At 37.3% G+C, this 23,206-nt stretch overlaps 1 protein-coding gene across 1 annotated transcript in view; it reads left to right on the top strand.

Moving 5' to 3' along the window:
- The window catches only part of FBXL17 (F-box and leucine rich repeat protein 17), a 527,341-nt gene that overhangs the window by 327,128 nt on the left and 177,007 nt on the right, over nucleotides 1–23,206 (top strand). The window contains 1 exon segment of the mRNA XM_070373201.1: nucleotides 16,760–16,836. Within this exon segment, the coding sequence (XP_070229302.1) occupies nucleotides 16,760–16,836 (77 nt within the window).

Genomic DNA, 23,206 nt, shown 5'->3' with positions numbered 1-23,206 from the left:
GGGATGCCTATCTGTGACCTTGGTGAGGCCTAAGTACATGAAAAGTTGAGTGTTTTGAGAAACTATTTGTATAACAACTGTGTTTAGTGGGCCAGGTCAGATAGACTTATGTAGAATTTGGGGGCCAGAAGTTATTACCTAGGGTTTCAAACTACATTGAAAGAAACAGATTTGGGACAAAATTTGAGCAAAAAAAAAAAAGGCAGCAAAATGATGAACCAAGGGCACAGAGGCCCCAGCGAAGCTGCGGGAGGCTGGCACCGAGCCGGGCACCCCGCTGGGCTCACCCGTGAGCACGCCAAGCACTCGCCTGCAGTGGTGCCACCCACGCGTAGCAGAAACAGTCTGAAAAAGTGCTAAAATTAGACTTTGGCCTTTCTCTCATGAATTGTGCAGTTTCGTGGATCTTTAAATGATTATTATGAAATTAGAGATCATGTTTTTTCCCAGGATTTATGACCTCTATGTGCCTTAATCTGGTGTGGATAAGCCAATAAAATTAAAGATTCCAGGCACAGAGGAATTAAGTGTTTGGCTGAAGACCAGACTCAGGATAACTGGGCATGGATGTTGGAGGCTAGGCTCAATAGCAAATGTGGTGTGGCCATATGCAGTTCGTATGACTACACGCCTGCTGGCTGTTAAAACTGTTTTCTCCCCAAATAATGTTGAATGTCTTTATAATTAATGTTTGACATTAATTGTACTAGCTATTAAGAGAGATTTACAAACTCACAGATTTGGGCTCTGTATTAATTTTTGCAATAAACATGCATTTATTCTCCCTTTGTATGGATTGATAGACATTGATTCTAATCAGTGTTTAAAGTTTACTTTGAAAAGAATTAGACTGAATGTCTTAAAAGTTACATGGTATAATTGAGTAATACAAAAATGTAAAATGACTTTTAAAAGCTTTCATACAGTTAATAACTTTGCAGTTTTTCTTAGTGGTTTCCATTTTAAATATTAATCTTCTGAAAAATAATTTAATAGTTATATAATCCTTACTATATTTTTATGTATTTTGAAATGAAGGTGTAATATCTTTTCTCTCATTGTATACCAGGCTTTGGTCATGTGAGGTTTATATTAATAGTAAATGCCTAATGTTATTAATATCTTCATTATTTTTATATTATATATCAAAAGATCTTTCATATCTAATAGATTTCCTCAAATATAGAAATCTAGACTGTGCTTGGCAATCTTACTATGGCTGTTCACAAACTTTTGTTATGTCTTGAACTTAAACTGGATGCTGTAAAAAAACAGCATCTCTTAAACTGGATGCTGTAAAAAAACAGGATCTCATTCCTTGATCCTGTTTGGAGGCCGTGTTTACAAAGAGTTCTTGAAATGCCTGATGTTTGGTTGCTTAGCACAAATCATCTAGATCCCAGGTGAATCATTTTATGTGAGACAAGAAATAAAATTTACAATGGAGTGAAGAAAAACTGTCAGGCTAAATTTTTTGATCTGTTTTGTACTATGTTTACTTATAATTAAAGAAAAACATTAACCTTGAATCTTCAGCAGTACCAAGCATTCTTGTGTTCGTTTGCAACTTCCACGGTTTCCAGCGTGTTTTGGTGAAGTCTTTTATGGACAATATCTATAGCTGTGTAAATCAGCAGACTTCATGTTACTTCAAGTTGGGCATTTCATTTAGATAATTAGTAAAAGAAATGAAATTTCATTATTTGTTTCCACGGATTGAGGAAAATTTTGCTGAGACGTCCATGCTGTTTACTATTTGCTGCATAATACTAGAATCCTAATCCAGTTTCTGGCAACACATTTTTAAAATGCTCTTAGTGATTGGATAAGCAATCTACCTTTTAAGGCACAACCTTATATAATGATGCTTATTGAGGAGATCGTAGTTTGGGGCTGGTTTTATATTGGTTTTTAACTTTTAGTCCAGTTGATAAGATATAATGTGGAAGACAGCATGATATTGAGGGCTAAGAATATCTGAGATCCCTTTCGCGAAGTTATCTAGTTATTGTTGGGTAGTTAGGTTCCTTGGAAAAAAAGATGATAGAAGAGAGAGAATTAGATATCTGTTGAAGATATTCCAGAGAACTAACAGATGGAACACTGACTCTGGGCCAGAAAGCTATTACAAAGAGTCTGCAGCAAGCAATGTCTGGTTTCATTAATAAATTATGTCATATATGTATACTGTTATGTAGTGTACATTACAAATTTCTGGAAATAAACAAATTTTAAAATATTGATCAGTTTCCAGGAATCTTTTATTATTGCATATTTTCTTAACAGATAAAAATAGAATTATTATGATGGGATCTTTGAATTTTTTAATGTAGAACTGGCCTTAATTATATACTCACTTGAATGGCTAAAAGTCTGTTAACATCAACATTGGTGAGGATATGAGGAAACCATAATTCTTATAAATGTTGTCGGGCATTTATAACGGTATAGCAACTTTGGAAAGAAATTCATTTATCTACTACATACATACTACTAATACTCTGTGACTTAGCAGTCTACTCCTTGATTTTCACCCATGAGAAATGAAAGCATATGTCCACAAGAAGGCTGTATGAAAATGTTCCTAGCACTGTTATTAGTGATTTCCCCCAAAACTGCAAACAGTTCACATAGCTTCAAGATAAGAATGGATAAAGAAACTGTGCTATATTCATTTAATGGAATAGTTGGCAATTGAAAGATACAATCAGGATAAACTAATGAAATATAAAATAAAATAGATGAACCTCAAACTCTGACACTGAGTAAAAATAAGTTATTCAAAAGAGTACATATTGTATGATTCTATTTTTATGACATTCCTGAACAGAGAAAACTAGGCTATAGTAAAACTTAGTAACAAAAAGACCTACAATGGCAGTTGCCTTTGTGGGTGGGCATGAGCAATGGCTGGAAGGGAGGCAGAATAGTCTGGATTTGATAGGGGTCAAGATAGACACTTAGGAGAAGGAAATGGCAACCCTCTGCAGTATTCTTGCCTAGAGGATCCTGTGGACAGAGGAGCCTGGTGGGCTGCCGTCTATGGGGTTGCACAGAGTTGGACACGACTGAAGTGACTTAGCATGCATGCTTGCATTGGAGGAGGAAATCACAACCCACTCCAGTGTTCTTGCCTGGAGAATCCCAGGGATGGAGGAGCCTGGTGGGCTGCCATCTATGGGGTCACACAGAGTCGGACACGACTGAAGCGACTTAGCAGCAGCAGCAGCAGCAAGATAGACACATATAGGCTGATATCATTGGAGATTTGTGCATTTCACAGAGGGTATATCTTTTTATTTTGTTAAAGAGAGAACTATTATAAACATTGAACTCTAGTTAATGATGTATATGCTAAAGTATTAATATTTATGCGTGAAATGTACTGATGTCTGCACTTACTTTGAAATGTGTTAAAAAGTAAGAATGGATAGATAGATACCTAGGGGGATAGAGAAATAGATGGGATACATCTGAGATGATGTAGAAGAATGTTAATTATGGAATCTAGGTGGTGATTAATGGCTTTTCAGTGAACAATTCCTTTAACTTTTTGCTATGCTTGAAATTTTCCATAATAAAATTTTGTACAAAGATGAGTGTTTATTCTAAAAAAGTTTAGAAGACATACCTTTTTGGAATTTATTCTAATTCAGGATGAATATTTGATAGAATTATTTAAGGTTTTCTTTTTTATCCCCTTCACAACTTAAAATTTTGTCTTATCCAATTATAATATGTCATCTTAATTGCAATTGGTTTGTTACCTTTATAAATCATACTTCTTGGTGCCCTATGTGTGATTAGTTTAATGCCATTTATTAGGCACTGTATTCATTTCCTGTGGCCTCTGAAACAAATTACCACACATGTGGTAGCTTAAAAGCAACTAATATTTATTCTCTCACAGTTGTGGAGGTCACATGTCCAAAATCAGTTTCACTGAGCCAAAATCAAGACGTCAGTGTCGAGGGCCCACTCAGATAATCTAGGATAACCTCCCTATCCAAATCTTTAATCACATCTGCAAAGACCTTTTTTTTTTTTCTATTAAAGCAAGTATACTGTTGCCAAAGCCTTTGACTGTGTGGATCACAATAAACTGTGGAAGATTCTGAAAGAGATGGGAATACCAGACCACCTGACCTGCCTCTTGAGAAATCTGTATGCAGGTCAGGAAGCAACAGTTAGAACTGGACATGGAACAACAGACTGGTTCCAAATAGGAAAAGGAGTATGTCAAGGCTGTATATTGTCACCCTGTTTATTTAACTTATATGCAGAGTACATCATCATAAATGCTGGGCTGGGAGAAGCACAAGCTGGAATCAAGATTGCCGGGAGAAATATGAATAACCTCAGATATGCAGATGACACCACCCTTATGGCAGAAAGTGAAGAGGAACTAAAAAGCCTCTTGATGAAGGTGAAAGAAGAGAGTGAAAAAGTTGGCTTAAAGCTCAACATTCAGAAAACTGAGATCATGGCATCTGGTCCCATCACTTCATGGAAATAGATGGGGAAACAGTGGAAACAGTGTCAGACTTTATTTTTTTGGGCTCCAAAATCACTGCAGATGGTGATTGTAGCCATAAAATTAAAAGACACTCGCTCCTTGGAAGGAAAGTTATGACCAACCTAGATAGCATATTCAAAAGCAGAGACATTACTTTGCCAACAAAGGTCCGTCTAGTCAAGGCTATGGTTTTTCCAGTGGTCATGTATGGATGTGAGAGTTGGACAGTGAAGAAAGCTGAGCACCGAAGAATTGATGCTTCTGAACTGTGGTGTTGGAGAAGACTCTTGAGAGTCTCTTGGACTGCAAGGAGATCCAACCAGTCCATTCTGAAGGAGATCAGCCCTGGGATTTCTTTGGAAGGAATGATGCTAAAGCTGAAACTCCAGTACTTTGGCCACCTCATGTGAAGAGCTGACTCATTGGAAAAGACTCTGATGCTGGGAGGGATTGGGGGCAGGAGGAGAAGGGGATGACAGAGGATGAGATGGCTGGATGGCATCACAGACTCGATGGACATGAGTTTGGGAAAACTCTGGGAGTTGGTGATGGACAGGGAGGCCTGGCGTGCTGCGATTCATGGGGTTGCAAAGAGTCAGACACGACTGAGCAACTAACTGAGTGAACTGATACTGTATACATAAAGTAACAGTTACCGGCTGCATGGATTAGGGCCTGATATCTTCGGGAGCCATTACTCAGCCTACCACAGGCGTTTGTTTTTAATGTGCCAGGTTCTGTGCTAGGGCCTCGGTAACAATAATTAGCAGTAAATCGCTTACTCTTTGCTAGATGCTGTCCTATGTGCTTTACATTCTTTTTTTTTTAACTAAGGAAAAAATTGATTTGGTTTAACATAAACTTACTGGAGCATACATTTCTTCCTTGTATATGTCAACTAGTGAAGCCCTAAAGTGTTAGTTTTCTGAGAAACATACTTTAGAAAATTCTATTCAGTCCTAAATAACCCTGTCTTATTTGTGTGGAAGATAAACTGACAAGACTGTGAATTCTCTTTGTGAAGAGATTTGTGTTCTCCATCTTTGTATCCATATAGTTAGGGGCAGAATAAGGGTTAATAAATGTTTATTGAGTAACAAAAAGCACTTTTGCAAACATTATGAAATGTAACTTTTACAAAATCCATGGAAGTAGGTATTGTAATTTCCAGAATTTTCCTGAAAAGACTTAGGGAAGTTGAATTACATTCCCAACCCTAAGACTGTCTCTTATACACACATACACAAAAACTGTGACATTCTGAGCATGTGAAACATATTTCGACTGTCCATAACTGATTTTGTATAATAAACATTAAGTTTTTGTAAAATTTTAATACAGCTATGTATCATGTTTTATTATTGCATTATCAGTCATGTGTAATATACTTTAAAACTTTTAACTCTTTTTTTAACCATTCCAGTATTAATTTTTAAATTTTTATCATGTGTAATAAACTTTTAAACTTAAGTCTTTTTTTACCATTCCATTATTTATTTTTTAAACTTTTATCTTGCTTTGGAGAATAGCCAGTTAACAATGTTGGATAGTTTCAGGTAGACAGCAGAGGGACTCGGCCATATGTGTACATGTAGAGGCCATTTTCATGTGAATTAAGTCCACAGTGGTATTAAGAAATGGGAGGAAATTTTCTAAATAATACAGACTATTTTAACACGTTCTCAAAACTTTGCCCTTTCCCCAGAAATATGTCATGTCTGTCTAGTCTTTTTGTAGCTTCTTTTGAACATCAGATTTTTAAAAACTCACTGATATTACAAATTGTATAAATAACCATACCTTCCTCTTTACTTTTGCTCCTTGAAAGTTTCTTCCAAAATCTTGTTCTAGTCCCAGAGGCTAACGTGTCCCTGACTTCATCACTTTGCGGTCCGCGTTTCCCACCTTCTTGCTCCTCTCAAATATTTCTTTGCATTTCCATGTGCATTTCAAGAGAAATGAGGCTGTTTATGAGTGAACAGATAACATGAACTCAGGCTCCTTAGTGATTACTGAATATACGAATATATTATTGCATATGTTACGTATAACAACTGGTTACATTATAGAGATATGGCTATATGTTGTATATATTGTTTTCTTTTTTTCCTCTTTATAATATTTTTTGAACAACCTTAAATCAAGCCCATACTTCAACTGACTTACCCCTGAGTATATATTATATTCACTGCTTTGCTTATCCTGTTACCCTTTATATTTTCTTTCACCTTTTTCAAAGTATGATGCAGTACTGAATCAATACTAATTTTCTCAAAGCCCCCAGTTTTGCCAAATGGCCTAAGAGTGTTGTGTGTGTGATGAGCGCGCACTTACCTTTCAATAATGGATCACAAAAAGGAATTCGTTCTCTAACTTCTCTCATTCCCAGGACAGCACCTCCGATACCCTCAGTAACCGCAGGAACACACAGGAATCTACTGGCCCCAAGCTCATTTACCTGGCATCCCTTTCAAATGTCTAGCAGCGTTCTCGACTCTTTACTGCCCTAAGGACCTTTGAAAACAATCAGCTATCCCCTTTTCACCTCTCAATCTTCCTGTGAATACCAGAATATATTTCTTTATTTCCTTGGGTACTTAAGAAAAGTTTTTTTCTGTATAGAGCAGAAATATTAATGCTGTTACTGCATTTTGCTGCATGGTTTGTTGATTATGCAGACAGAACAGTAACTATAGTAAGCAAAGGAGCATTTAGAAGCTCGCCAGAGATGGATGTGCTGTTCACTCTGATTTACCTTTTCAAGTAACATGAAGCTGAGGGTAGGATTGGGGGTGTTGCTTGTTCCTGCTCGCTGTCAGACATGATGTTGCCTGCAAGGTGCCCGCTGTCTGAAACAAATAGTGAAATGTGCTGTCTTCCTTCTCCATGCTTCCTTCCTGTCTTGGTTTGCAACTTTCTGCTAGGAGAAAGCGGGTGATGCTTCCCCTTCCGGTTCCCATCAGTCTCAGCACTGGTTTCACCAGCTTCCCACCACTTTCTCCAAGAGCAGAGAGATGTGTTTTCCCTCCGTACGGAACAGACTGAGGACTAGTCCAAGCAAAGCAATCTGAATTTTAGTGATCACAGCACTTCAGGGGCTAGGCTGCTAAAATTCCTTCAAGAAGTGCATTTATAGCAATGAGATATTTGTTAATTGGGAATGGAAAAAATGATATATTAAGAATTGTATTTATAAGTGTTTATATACATGTGTGCATCTATATTACACTATACTACTTTGAATATAAATTAAATTGTTGATAATCAGTTGTTGTCATTGATGGATAAATTAAAGCATTAAGAAAGAATTGTCTAGAAGTATATTTTACAGGCAAATGGACTGTGATTTATTCAAGAATCATTGAAGTGGGCAAGTAAAACTAAGGTTCAGTAGGCTTCCTCTGGAATTTAAAAATCTCATTCTGTTGTATTTAGCTGAATATTATTTGAGAAGGAAATGGGGAGGACTTTGTTTCTCTTATCCTTTAGATAAGTAAAAATGAACAGAAATCAATCGTCATTTTGGGGATTAAACATGTAAACTTTTCATGAGAGGGTTCTAGGTTAATACCTCTTAGTGTCATTTGTAGAAAGACGGGAATTGTTTCTTTTTTATTTTTAAAGAAGTGTAAATGTTATTTCTTTTTCTAAGTGAGAAAGTTGTCTCTCTGTGTAAACATGATCACCAAAAGCTCTAAACGTGATCCACTGCTTCCTCCCCGTGAATCTTACAACAAAGCTTATTTCACCCCTGACATCGCGTCAGTATGTAATGATACGGAAGAAAATAGGAATAAAGCAGTGGCCGTCCCAGAGCTTTGGAAGTAGGTTTTACGAATTCAGCGCTGATGGGATTTAAGCTTCAAAGGGTTCAGAGTTCAATGCAGCTAAGCATCAATAAAGTCCAATTGATGTAGTGCCCTTGTCTTCATCAAGGCCACGTGGTCTTTCCCTTGGTCTCTGAGTGAATATTTGGTAACTTTACTCCCACTCCCCTAGCCCAGAACTCCTTCCTCATACCTTCTTTGTCAGAAACTAAGAAGAAGCCTTCACCATTTTCTTCTCCCAAATTGCAGGATTAATTAGTTTTCTCTAATTGTACTTAAATTAACTATACAGTTATTTTATTGGCTTTTGATCGGGCCAGAAATTTGCTAAGCTTAAACATTAAGGACAAGGTACAGACTTCCCGAGTATGAATGCTTAAAGCACGTGGGAAACAGTTGTAAAGGAGAAGCTTAACCTGCCTTCTTTGAGTCTTCCTACAGCTATCTAATGATGTAAGCTTTCAAAGATATCCAGTTAGGTACCCTCTTCATTGCATTTTAAAGTAAATATGTATTTTTTTCATATTACTAAAACCATTTTCTCAAACAGAATTTTGAGTGGTACATTGGAAGGTTGGGAAATATTGTCAGGAGCAGTAAAACCATTCTTTATCTTCCAGACAGTCTTTACCTGCTTTGTCTCAGTCTTCTGGGAATTTGGCTGATCCAAAAAGGGATTCTGTGCCTTCCCAAGTCAGAAGGAGACCTTTTGTCAGCATCTTGTCTGAGTTGACTCCAGGGCTACACAGGTCATAGGAGGTCTGTGTTGAACATCAGTCTTTGGCTCTATCACAAAACTGGTATTGAAGTGCAGGCCAGCTCCCCGAGTGCAGAGGTTAAAGAGGCAATTAGTCACTACAAAGCCTTGTGGCATCTTCTGGTAAGGAAGTATTTAACTCTTTCCTGAATGATGCCTAAAATCGCATCTTCAGAATACTCTTCAGAATACTCCACGCAAATAATTTTGTCTTCTTCATTTTAAATTAAAGGTGCGCTTAATGTTTGTGGAATTGAGGCTTTCTCATCAGTAGTGAAAGCAGTAAGGGCGATGGAGGTGGAGACGGGCAGGGAGATTATCCACTGGATGTTTTATATTCCGTCTAAATTTCATATTAGCCGTTTGGAAGCCTAGCAAGTCTCTCTGGAATATTTCTAGCTTTACCACTGACGTTCTTATTTATTGTTGCAGGAGGCAGGTAGGAGTTGGAACTTGCCAGAATTTTGCCTGGCTTCTTTTCAGAAAAGGAATGGCCTCTAATGAACCACACGCCACTGAACTGGACTAACCATAGTTTAACCTATAAAAACTATAGTTTTTACATTCCTGTTTTCTTTTTAAGGCCCGGGCTTTTGCTTCCACACAGTAAATGTTTGTAACATATAGGAGAATAGAATCTTCTCTTCCATCCTTTATCTTAAAATATGCCAGAATACCATAAACATAGCACCAGTTTTAACTGTATGAACATTGTGCCCAAACTCCCCCAGAGATATTGGCTGTAAATTCATGGAAACTCAAAAACCTTTAAGGATGGAGGAGATCTCTTAACTTTTCTCATTTTAAAGTAAATGCGTTTTTCCCCCCATCGAGGAATGACTAAACTGCTGAATTAGGAAACCTTACCTTTAAAGTTTCCCCTTCGCTTCTAACATTTCCTTCAGTCCTGAAATATGACTCTTTCCACTTGATTTTCAGTAGATACAGAGATAGTGATAAGGTTTTTCTGCTGCTGGGGATGAACATTAATATCAGCCATAGCAGCAAAAATAAATAGTAGTTGATCTATCAAGGTTATAAGTATTATGTCCATCATTTTATAATCATGTGGCTTTCTGATTAGATCTTTTAACATTTCTATCACATAGTTTGCACTTAATAAAACCTTGTTGAAATAAATAGGTAAGTACTTAGAAATTTTTTTCTGCTTCTTGAATATTTGGAGGCATGCTTAGAAAAAGTTAGCTCGAGTTATTATATAAAGGTCTAGTGTAGCTGCAGTTAAAGGATGGAACAATGACTAAAATTAAAAACAAGACGTTTGGATGAGTGGATCTGAAGTATTAAAGCCAGAGCCAAGTTTATCCAAATGTGTTCGTTTGCTTCCCTCTCCCCCACCCTCTTGCTTTGGGAAGACGTTTAACCATTTTGTTTCTCAGCAGCTTAAGGACAATGTGCTTTTAAAAAAAACCACAGGCTTTATTCTATTTGAAAAACATTTTTGAAGTTCTCTGGACACATTCCTATTACATTAAACATGTCTTGCTATATAAATGAGGAAACAAAATAGTCCCGTAAGAGCTGGTTTGTGATGGTCACTCCTCAATACGTTAGAAGTATTCTTTTGTTCTCTTACTGTTCCTCTTTCAGTGCTGTCTCCTGGGCTCTTACTCTCCAGTTAGGAAACCTTCCCGACGCTGGGGGTGGCTGGAGAAGAGTGGCCCAGAAAGGACCTGCAGGTGTCGGCATCTGCTGTGCCCCCTTCTCAGGCGCAACAGCACCTCTTTCAGCAGAGTTGCAGACCCATAGAACTTAACACTGCAGTAACATTTCAGTTTACAGGCTGCTTACTGTGGTAATTAAAAACAAGCAAACTACTCTCCTCATTTTGTAACCTTTCACTGTCTCTGTGTGACCAAATAGGCATCAGTTTTCCACTGTTTAAATAGCAAATTTCTAAATTAATCTTAGATTCACTAATCAGATATTGGCTTTCCAGAGAATAACATTTGGTAAGTGAGAACTTAATGAATATCCCAAGATAATTGTTGTAACTGGTGAGCTGGTGACATTTTTCATGTGGCTCCCAGTCTTCGCCCCTGAGGTATATTAGGAATGTGTTTTGAGCAAACGCTTTAGTGTTTTAATTGCAAGTCAGCTTTAAAAAAAAAAATCTCTCTTGCAATAAACGTCTCTTCTGTGAGATTATCTTTAGATGTTTGTATGAAAAATTGACTTAAATATATATCTGATACTGTGCTGTTAAAGGATAAAACAGAAGGACATTTACAAGAAAATGTACCATAAAATACACAGGGTACTCAGCGCACCACTTGACGCCATGTGTCACTTTCCCAAAATAGTCTTCCATTTGCCCTTATGTGCATTTCTTTAAAGATAAAATAACCATTTCGTGCTCCGTAAAGTTAAGGTGTTGTGTTACTGGAAAATGTGCCTGTTAATGGAATGTTTATAAATGAAATTATATTCACATATAAGTAGAAAGGTACTATTTGTTAATTCTTGAATTGATTCATCTTGTAAATGTTTAACTGTAAATTTATCTTCTTTAACATAGAAATATTTTATATCATACACATTCTGAAAGCAGGATATACCTGTAAATCATGCCCATTCATTCACTGCACTGAGATTGGATTATTCCCCAGTAAAACTTGATTTGAGGCTTTAGAAAAAATCAATCAAATATCATTATTCTTTGTGTAAGATGCCAAATTGTGTTTTGGTGACCTCTGCTACCGTTTAAACGACCCGTATGTGAGTGAGTTGGGACGAGCTTCATAGCACAGAATTGGACCAGATTCACTCCCCTGTTTCTCTTTTTAGATTTCGTGCCTCCTTTTTATTCCTTTTTCTTTTGTTTGTGTGTGTGTTGCAGCCTCGTCTGCTACCCCACTTACAGTAAATATAATCCAGGGTGGCTTGTTGGCTTGTCTAGTTTCAGGAAATGATGAAACTGGAGTTCTATTCCTGAAGCCCCCAAATAGATCGCTTTTTGATGTGTTTGCATTTCAGGAGTTTCCAGGTTTGATCTACATGTTTATTCAGCTTGAAGCTTACCTAGCTCCCTGTCGCACTTACTCGCCAATGGCTTTACAGCACTATTCGTACTTTTTGTTTTAATCCGTAGGGTGGTTTTTGTCTTGTTGCATTTTTTCTTCTGCTTGCAGATATGTCTATTATTCAAATATAAAAGTGACTTAGGAAAGAACATCCTAAAGTTTACTTAGAAATTCACCAAGCCACATGCTAATGCATCTCTAATGGGGACATTTCTTTTCACACCTCTGAGGTGATTGAGCCTGTCCTTTAAAGTGAGATTTGCAAACCAGTGTCTGGCAGCTCCAATTAGCTTCTTTTGGATGTGAAGCACATCACAAACAGTAACAAGGTCTCCTAGGACGCTCCTCTTGCAAGCAGCGTAGTCATATTTCCTCATTAGTTCTTTCCAATTGTCACTAATGCCACGCTCCAGCTTTTGAGTGGGAGACAAAAAACATAAAAATTTGGTATGTATGTAGAATGGGCCATTGTCTTCCATAATTCGAGGCTCTTTTGAATTCCTTTGATAGTTTTGAAGCTTATACAGCTTAATTCATTAACCTTTACCCTTCACATAAATCAGGTGATTAAGAATCTATTGCTAAGGAGACAGCGTTTTCCTGAAACTAAGTAATGCCTTCTCTTCTTTTAAGGAAAAACCTATATTGCTCACAAAAGTAACCTTTTTGTTGTTTTTCATATTTCATCAAATGTTTCAAGTGTATTTTAGAACATTATCAAAAGCAAGTGAGCATAAAATCACATTATTATAAAAAATTATTCTGAGTGCTTTGGGTAGCTGGGAGCAGGTTTTCTGGCCCTTTTCAGTATTCTAACAGAGTTTATATATATATGTACTCAACAGCTGTTACTCAAGAATTTACAATGGGTGCAATTTTTTTATTCTATTCAGAACCCTGCCAAAACGTAAAAGCAAGAAAATAATCTGAGAGGAGGCAATTCAGAAGGAGCTAAAATGTATGTAAATGAACCTAGGACGTTTGATTGGAGAAGCTTCTCAGAGAGGCCCTCATTTTTACGAAGAACGGTACTGTGGGACTCTGAAGAAGATAGGGGTGTCTGTGGTTTCGTGGAGCTGAGAACAGAATGTACGTCTTCCCGTTCTTCATTCACTCTTGTTAAGACGTGCCTCCTCTTACTTCTCAGAACTCAGGGAGATGGTTTAGTAGGCTCGTGTTTGATGTTCACGGGCTCCTTTAACGGTATTTGATACTCTTCTGCATCTTCCACTTGGCATATTCCTATATTAGGAATTTTTCTTGGTAATGTTAGAGATTATTCCTTTCTCGAAGGACCTTGTTCTTTCCCCAAGTTTTATAATTCCTTGGGTTGTCGTGCATGTAGTAGGGTCTTTGAATGCATTGACCCATAGAGAATGGTGGTCATGTGGTATTCTGAGGTTCATCCTTAGGGAGGGCAGGGACGGGGTGGGTGAGTGGGCAGATTTTGAATTCTGAATTCTGAGTTTAGGAATTCATGGCTTACCCCTGGGGACAAACTATGATTTATCACTGAGATTAATGAATCTTCTCCGTTTCATTATCTGTGAATAGGCAAGGGGATTGTGAAGCAAAGGTTTTAAACGTGGTCTTTGGTTCTTTTGTGTTCCTGCACACAGACTGTGACTCTGCAAACAGTTCTCTCTCTTTTTGGTGTCATTTTAAACACCTCTTAAAATGTACATGAATACCTGCAGTCAGAATGTTTAAGTAATTACTAAAGCTTTGTCTCCTTTTTTTGTTGCCTGCATACAGTCTATACAGTGAGCTGGGAAACGCTCTGATGTTAAGTCCTGACTAAAGAGCATGACTGGGCTTCCCTGCTGACTCAGGGTAAAGAATCCGCCTGCAATGTAGGAGACTCCAGTTTGACTCCTGAGTCGGGAAGATTCCCTGGAGAAGGGAATGGCAATCCACTCCAGTATTCTTGCCTGGAGAATCCCATGGACAGAGGAGCCTGGTTAGCTACAGTCCATGGGGTTGTGAAGAGTCGGACACGACCGAGCAAGAACCCTTCACTTCAGACACTAGCCAGGAACCAGACGTGGGGTTCCATTTTCCACCAGTTTGCACTAACAGGATAACACGAACCACTTCCATTTCCAACTGTCAAAAAAAATAGCTATTTTACCTATTTATTTGAACCATCAATTTGCTGTTAGTATGATACTGAGCTTCAGTCCAGGTTCACAAGAACTTGGGACTTCTCAAAGATCACATCTGTGAAATATGTGATATTTAATTTAAAAAATAACAAATTTTGCTAAAAATCTTCCAAGGAACATTTTATTTTCCCTCTATGAATTCCTTTTTGAGGAACAGCTTTATGTTGCACATAACTTTTAGCACTGGTTGTGATTACAGGATAATTAAAAGTATTTGGAAAACCTTATGTAGCTGAACTTTTTAAAACAGAGCAAAAATCCTATGTGATCCTTTGTAAAAGTAAAATGCTCTTCTCTTATATTTCTCTGAAACATATATACTCTTTATTTCTTAATCATGTGTTTTCTCTTGGCTGTTGCCTCTTGAGTAAGCTAAATATATTTGTGTTATCTATTCATAATAACTTTTCTCTCTCACATAGGGAGGAAACCTGATGCTCGTGGCCTTTCATCATGTTTAGGACAGTTTCTATCCAGTGATTGATTATCTTATTTTATGTGAATACCAGTTCTTGTTGCCTATGAAATAGCATTTGATCTGCTTGTACAGGGAAATCAATTTGTGTTATTTGCCGTCTGTAGTCTGCCCTGTGTGTCTGTTATGGTCACGTGTGCTCGTAGCATATCTGATACAGGATCAGCTGCTGAGAACACAGATAGGACATTGTGTTTGTTTAGATTTTTTTTCCATAATCAGGTGTTTTGAACTATTTGAAAAGACCGTGCAAACAAAATAAATGATGGGAACACATTTCTGCACTAATGTTTCATTTTGTGGTCATACAACATGTTGGATCTGCTAACTTTTTTGGAAGGTGATGGAGACAGACAGAGAGCTATGCGTGGCAGAAAGTAGACTTTTTAAATTAACTGTTTATGGTATTATAACCAAGCAGGGCCTTTATTTTTATCCTTAGGATATGAAAATCAGTTTTTAAAGTCATATGTAAAACATGATTGTTGCCTGTAGTTTCATTTCTGCTTTTATTTTTCTTTTTTAAGACTTTATTCAAATATTACATTAAAGTCAAATGATGTAGAATTAGGTTTAAAAATTTCCCTTCATAATAAGCTATATCAATCATAATTACATTGTTACTGTTTTAAGTTTTCTATTGTAACCATGGAACAGCTTACCCATTTTTTATAATAAATCTTTTTTTTTTTTAATAGCCAAAAAAAATGTTTATTCAGTTAGTCTGAGGAACTTAGAAATGTTTATCATTCTATTAAGACAATATTCTATAAAAATATTTTTAAAAGAAAAATATGTCTTCTCTATAACTAATTTAACCTTCAGTAATGAATTATGTGAAGTAAAATTGTATAAAATTTCCTGACATTTTACGAAGATACCTACAAATAAGCCAGACAGCAAATAAAATATCTGAAAGACAGAGATGGATACTCAGTAATTTTTTGATGGATTATACACATAGGTATCAAATTACTTGATCCTTAACTTCCTAGAAAAGGTTAATGACTCTTTTTGCTTTTACCCTTTTACTTAACTGTTGTTTATAAAGATTAAAACTGGGACTGCATTGAAGGACGCACATGCTTATGTGTCAGTTTGATTGTACAGGGTTTTCTGATATTACAGGGGACTGAATCATCAGATAGATAGTGTTTTTAATCATTGTTTATAAAGTTCATTGAGTTTTGTGTTACATGTTCCACTGTGGACATTAGAGCAGGGTGCACCGCTCAAAATTTTAACATTTAAGAAACCAGAAGAGACTTTAAATCTTACATATCTATATTATCTATATTATTTAAATGGCCTGTATATATGCAACAATTCATCTAAAACATTAATAGTAAAACTAGGGAAAATATTTTAATATTCTTCTTTAATCAGTGTCATAGATTTTTAAAACATTTTTATGTTGAATAAAATTTCACAAATGTATATCAGTGTGATCAAACTCCACCATTAAAAATTAAACCATGAGCAATATTACATTCACTTATAATGAGCCAGTTCCCTTCGCAGGAATCGAACTGGGGTCTCCTGCATTGCTAGTGGATTCTTTACCAGCTGAGCTACCAGGGAATCCCTTATAATGAGCATCCATGTTTCACAGTTTCATTACTTTTTTTAATGTAATTGATAAATATTCATTATATAGCATATGTTTACTAATCTTTTATTACCAAATGTAACAGTGCTGTTAGAGGAATATCTCTTTTTCATCAGTTTAGCTTTACAAGATGCACTAGTCATAAATGTATTTAATTAAGGTCATTTAAGTATTAAAGCACTTGAGTTTAAAAAGCGGGGAATATAATACCTTTTCCCAAAACACCTTGAAAGCGGTTTGTGGAAAGAAGAGAGCTATGGCATTCATCAGACGCTGGCCTCTTCCTGTTACAGCCGTGGCCAAACTCTTGCTAATTTAACTTGAAACACATTAGTGTAACTCGCCACTTTCTTGTGTGTGTTTCAGGTGTGTGGAGGTCATCGCAAAGGAAGGACAAAACCTGAAAGAGCTGTATTTGGTGTCCTGTAAAATCACAGATTATGGTATGTAATGAGCCATTGTCCTAATCGTCTTCAAGAATAAAAAGGTACAAGATCTTTGAAAGCTTTTTAAAAAAAAAAATCAAAAGCTACTATCTCATAGACACTGAGCTATATCTTTACTGAGGCAAACTCTGATCATACTGCCCCAAATCAAGAAATCTTGAAATTAGAGCCAGAGTAAAATGAGTATATATATATCAGTTTTGTCACCACATGAAATCATATATGTACTTGCATAATCACATAGAATTAAAAAGTATGGCTAAAATTTCTATATGATGAAAATATTAGGATAATGAAATATTTGATATAAAGTAATTATTGTGTTGATTTGCTTAATTTATGTCATGTCGAATGCACGCTTGCTCACATTCCAAATGCCAGCCTTCTTAATGCCTTAAATTCTTTAAAACATTGGAAACTTCCAATAGGAAGTTTAGATATATAGGAAGTAAAAGGTATACATTTGTTTGTAAAAGTTTAAATATGTTAATTTTAAATATTCCTTTCAAGTGGAGAAAAACAAGTTATTATATAAAAATATGAAAAGTATGAAATTGTCCTATTGGAGTAATAAAATAACCCACCTAGGCTTTCCTCTTTTGTTCAGTGCATTATAAATATTTTTTACTATTAATTTGCATATTTAATCTAAATACAGAGTTTTAACTAGATGTTTTTAAATGATTTCCATTTCTCTTTTCTGATTTTTAAATTTGTTTCTTTACATTGGAGAATATGATTTCTACCTTGAAGGAAACTAATAATTCATTATATTGGTTTTTTTTTAACTGTTAATCCAACATATGCTGATAATTGACTCCAATCCTAAGATATCATACTGGCCTGGATGGGAGAGTTGTATTTTATCAGCTACTAAATTCATCCTTTGGAAAAACTCCATGAAAGCTATAACAAAAAAATAAAAAAGTAACATAAAGGATTTGGCTTAAAGATAACCCTAATTTCTTTTCAGAGTTTATTTTTTGAGAATGGTAAATTTCTTACATGGATTTATCCATACTGTTTCTGGGTTATTGTCTTTTTTCATAATTATACCATGAGAAAGGAGTGTTTTGGTGTTTTCTTTTTGCTTGTAGTTTGTTTTCTGGTTTGGCATATTAGAGTGCCTCTAAGATACGGTATCTAAAACTTTCAATGCCTCCCTTTTGTCTAGACCTTAGAGTGTTCTCTCTGCCCCAAACCGGGCAGATCCTCAATACCTGTAGATTTGGTAATTAACTAGTACATTCATTCATTCCAAACGCTTTACTTGGCATTCAAAATCCTTTACCAGTAGTCCCCTACCTGCCTCTCCAATCTTACTAATTGCCAGGAGAAGGGTGGACTAAGTTCTTTAGAATGGACCCTTCAAGGCCCGCAATGGAAACTGTTCCTAAAATTACACTTTGTCGCAGTACCAGTAAGTTAGCCAGTGCGAACAAATGTTCCGGAAGTTATGGAAAAGAGGAAACGCTTTAGACCTGGGACAGATGTGGAATCAAGTTCGGTCTTTGTGCCTTGGCCTTCGGGAAGTTCCCTCACGTCTCTGAGGCTGTCTCCTCCCATGTAAACTGACTTCTTGCTCCCGCGTGTTCCTGTCTAATGAGAGTGCAGTGTGTACTGCTGAGCGAACTTGCTTTCCTGCAGGAGAGGGACAGAGGGAAGACTCACACACGATTCTTCGACCTCCTTTTCTTTCTTGGAAGGAAGGCCTTGGGAGAGGCCTTTGTTGTTGCTGTTGCTGTTATGTACTGTTATTGTTTATTGCTATTGTTCAGTGATGTTCTCTTGTTCTGGTGTTCTGAGATTTTAGGTTTTGTTTTTTCCTCCTGGTAAGGTGAAAATTGTGTTAATCCTTTGCCCATGTGGTCTGCCTTTATCCATCTCTCTGAATTATTTAGGTCAGCTCTTGTCAACCCCCTCTGCAGGTTAGGATTACCTGGGGAAGTTGTAAAGCATCATGGTGCTTGAATCTTACACAGGGATTTCAAAATTTCCAGGAGGTGGTGCCCAGGCAATAAAATGTGCCTAGATGATGTCAATGTCAGCCAAAATTGAGAACCACTGACCTAGTCTAGTTGAGAGAAACTAGAAGTGAAAATTTTGAGGATTGTCTCCCTCCATGGAGAAATCTATCATGGTTTTTTTTTCATACCCTCCAGCTCTCAAGCCCTCTGCCCAGCTTGTCTCCCTTCCTTCTCCCTGGGGTTTTAGGTCCTCAGAGGATTTGTGGTGAAAGCCTCTGTGCATCCGTTCTGTTCTTCAAAATGTTGGGGCACGGTTGAGGTAGAAGGGTAAAGGTCAATAGTTTATGAGATTGTGCCATAATTGCTACTTGATTGTAAAATTTAAAAAAAGTACTGAACATTCAGCTCATCTCCCTTCCTCCTTGTACCCTGCCAATAACACATGCACAGTTTTGTCAAAAAGACAGCAGAAATGATTATTCATTGTAACCAGAGAAACGGCATGTTTTTGGAAGTAACTGCTCTACTAGGGGAGGGTGTGATCCTTTGCCCTGTGTTAATTATAAATTTTAAGAAAGAAAAGCAGATGCTGTTTTTCTTCTTTAACTGAATATATATTCTGTAGGATTTTTTTTTTTTTTTTGAAGCTACTTAGAAATAGTACAATTTGATGTGCCTGATACCAGGGGAATCTCATCCTTCAAGAGACTACCCAAATTCTCCTTCCTGTTGGTTTGCACATATTCCAGCCTGTCTCCTCCTCACCTCCTTTCCCCTTGGTGTGTTTGTACATGCTCCCAGTACAGTATCCTGAGATTTTTGAAGTTCTTTGCAGGTTGCATCAATTCAGAAACAGCAGCTCGCCTGGCTTATCATTTGTAATTTTTGTCGAGATTCTCACAGGTGTTGAATGTGGTATTTTAGTACTTAGCGACACCTGGCCAGGCTGGTAGGCAGTTATGTTCATTTTAATTGATATATGATATACTTATTGTGCAGGAAAGTATCATTCTAATAGGCTTCCTATTCCCCAGATTGAACATAGATCTTTATGGTAAAGGATAACAATTATAAACAAATCAATAATTCAGGCACAGCTGAATGGAAAATACAGTCTTGGGGAATCGCTCCCTAAAGACAAAATAATATTGTCACTCTTCTGTCACTAAACAAATAAATGTTATGGGCTGTTATCACGGGAAAAAAATTCAAACTAAGGTGTCAGGGAGTGAGGTTAGAATTTGTCTCACCTTTCTTTAATGATCTGGACTAAGTTGCTTAAGCTTCGAGCTTGTCGTCTGTTAAGCGCATGACAGTGCAGGCCACGAGAGGTGGTGAAAACGGATAAGAAGCGTCTGTGTTTGGCCTGGTGGCGTAGTGGACACCCACTAACTAGCAGTTCTTCCAACTCTAGAATTGTAAGAACTCTCTTTCTGTTTTTCTGAAGAAGAATCAGGCCTCTTCCTCCTCCAAGGGTGGCTTTCTGTTTGTGGGAATCGTTCTTTATAAGTTTGACCTTTATTAGTCCACGCATGCCTAACTGGCTGCCACACGTGAGCTGTCTAAACCATATTGTTCTTTGTAGGGAATGAAAAGAAAGATGCACCAGAAAGTTGAAAATCTTTGTCTCCCTGTCTTAGGCGTCTTCCCTTTGCTTTCTCTGGATTACCTTCATTTTTGTTTGGCTAATTTGGCTCCCCTTATGCTTTTTTTTGTTCTTATAATAATTTGTCATTGAAGAATTTCCAACCTGCCTTTCCGCTTGCCTTCAAATACTTTTCTGTTGAAAAATTCTCCTCCTTCAGAAAGGTATGTCCTTAGGATTAGCGGGAACAGGAGAAGTCAGCGTGTATCATTCATGCCTGCGGAGGTCAGAGCCAGTCTTGGGCAGTAAGGCGGAGACCCTATGGTCTAATAAACGAGATGGATGAAGAAAACCCTTCTCTCAGTTCCAGTCTTGGCAGTGGAGGTCACCAGTGTGACCCCGTGTCAGGGAGCAGATGTAAAAAGGACCCTGGTTTGTGGGTTGTTAGCACATTTCCTTTGACTTCAGCACTCCTGAGAGCACTGCAAATGCACTCTAAGGGATATCTTTTTGCTTCCTGTCTCAAGTTGTCAAATAACCTTTTAATTAAAGAGGACTGGAAACACTCAACTTCTGACCTCGCCGTCTGGGGCCTCCAGGGTCCCTGCTGCCCCCAGGACAGCCCTTGGCCGCCCCTCCTGTGCTCGCCCGGCCCTCTTCCTGCTCCGGGATTGAGAGCCCAACCGCAGGCCTGCCGCGGAAGCTTTTGGGTTACTCTGGGCCAAAGTCACCTCCCAGAAAAGCAGGTGTTCCCGCGATTATCACGTGAGATGCCGTTTCAGCTGGCCTGCCGCGCGACGGACACGATGTGTATATGCATCCTGTCCACAGACACTGCCTCAGTGCCTGCTGTGTGTGGGCCGGGTGCTCCAGCGGCCTGCTGGTGTGTGTGCGCCCGGGCCTTCAGTCCTGCGCGGCCCGGAGCACAGCGCCGCCTGCTGATTCCAGAAGGAGGAAAGGAAAAACGGTCATGCGCCTCCTCCTCCTGGACAAGAGAAGTGGCCGGGAGCGCCCGCTGCCCTTCGTCTCCGCCCGGGTCTAAGCCTCGCCTCACCCCAGCCTTGCTGACCTTCTAGCGCTCTGGAAAGGTTAATAGGTGGTACGTTCACTACCTTTTCCTGGGATACCAGACCTCTTCAGCTATGAGTTAACCCAAATTAGATCCTGGATACATGATCAAAATAAGCAGCCTAAAGGAACAAAAAGAGATCCCAACAAGCATTCTGGGTTGCACTAGTATCGGAGTGTTTCTTTTTCTGTTTTTTTCTTGCCAAACCAGTGCTGATTCAAGAAGAAAATCTTTACGTGAAAGATAGTTTGGTCCTTTCTTATGCCATCTTATTTTTCATATTATTAGGTATGCATTACATACAGTGATGTTCCATTTAAAATTAAATTCTTGTGTTTTTTCTTTTATGTTTTGTTTCATTTTCAAATTGTAATTCAGACTACTCCAAGATTGCGGGGGTAAGATTCAACTCCTTTTGTCAGCAGGAATGACTCTAATAGTTGTAAAGTGACAGAGACAAACTTTAGAAAATAGATTTGCAAGTCAAAAAGAATGCCTTATTGTTTCCTGTTGACTATTCACATTTTCTCTCCATTCTATCATTTAAATATAGATAGCTTTTACTGATTCTAACAAAATAATACTAAAATGCTAAATCTTCTTTTGTTGCAAATTCTCCTTGTTTGTGTGCCCATCTTAAAAGTCATTTCTCTTCACTTGTAATTCTTTTATTCCTGGAGTTCCTCACCGTTGGATTTGTATGTCTACTTTTGTACTTAACAACTGTTATTGTCCTTTTTCTTTCTTTTCAGTAATGGTCATGATTTTTCACCAAAAATTTGGTAATTATAATTTTAAAATTATAATTAAAAGAAGCACTTCTTAAGACATTTAAGAAAAGTCTCCCATAACCAATTCAAAGGCCAACTCTAGCTTTGTATGTAATAGAGTTTTTTTAATTAAGAAGTCTTCTAACTTATATTTAAAAGACAAATGGACCAATCTCTATGCTTGCCCTGAACTTTCTTATACCTCCAAATACACTAATGTTGTTGATTCAATTAATTTATTAATTTTTATAGCCAAATACTAAATTTCCATATACAACTTAATTGTTAACTGAAATATTTACTTTTCCACTTTCCTTTTCTCAATTACTTATTAGCATTTTTAAAATAGAAAGCTTGATTTAATTTTAATTAACTTTTAACTTTAATCTCATGAAGGAGTTCTGTTATAGATAAAAGAAATTTGTTCCAAATCACATAAAAAGTCATTTTTTCAGAGTGCCTACTTTAGTACCCTTAGTACCCTTCAATATTCAGACTAAGCATTTATTTTCCTTGAACTGTGCTGTAATATGGTCATTATTGATTATTATCGGTATTATATCAGTAATTAGTAAATCTAAAGGGGACTGCAATAAACACCAAGATAACTGCTGTAATACTAGATTTCTCGTTGCCCACACAAAAAACCAATTTCCTAATGTTTAAGACTTATTGAAACCAGATGTCTTAAGTGGTAGTGAGCTCTTTCTTACAAGAGTTATTCAAACTGAGATAATCTCTTGAAAAGAAGGTGGAAAGTTGGAAGCACTGGGGTAAGGAATTGACCTACATAATGTTTAAATTTCTTTCTAATCCTGGGATGTGTACTGGGCTGGCTCCAATTTTGTTTCATTCAGCAGATGTTTACTGGCTGTGTGCTGGCTGGGCGCTGTAGAGTATACAGAGATGAGTGAGAAGTATATACTCTTACATAGGGAAAGCAGATATAAGCAGTGAGAGTGTTTCGAGCAACATG

This window comes from Bos mutus, chromosome 7 (assembly GCF_027580195.1).
Source record: "Bos mutus isolate GX-2022 chromosome 7, NWIPB_WYAK_1.1, whole genome shotgun sequence".
Classification (NCBI taxonomy): Eukaryota; Metazoa; Chordata; class Mammalia; order Artiodactyla; family Bovidae; genus Bos; species Bos mutus.
This window is presented reverse-complemented; position numbering and strand designations above follow the sequence as displayed.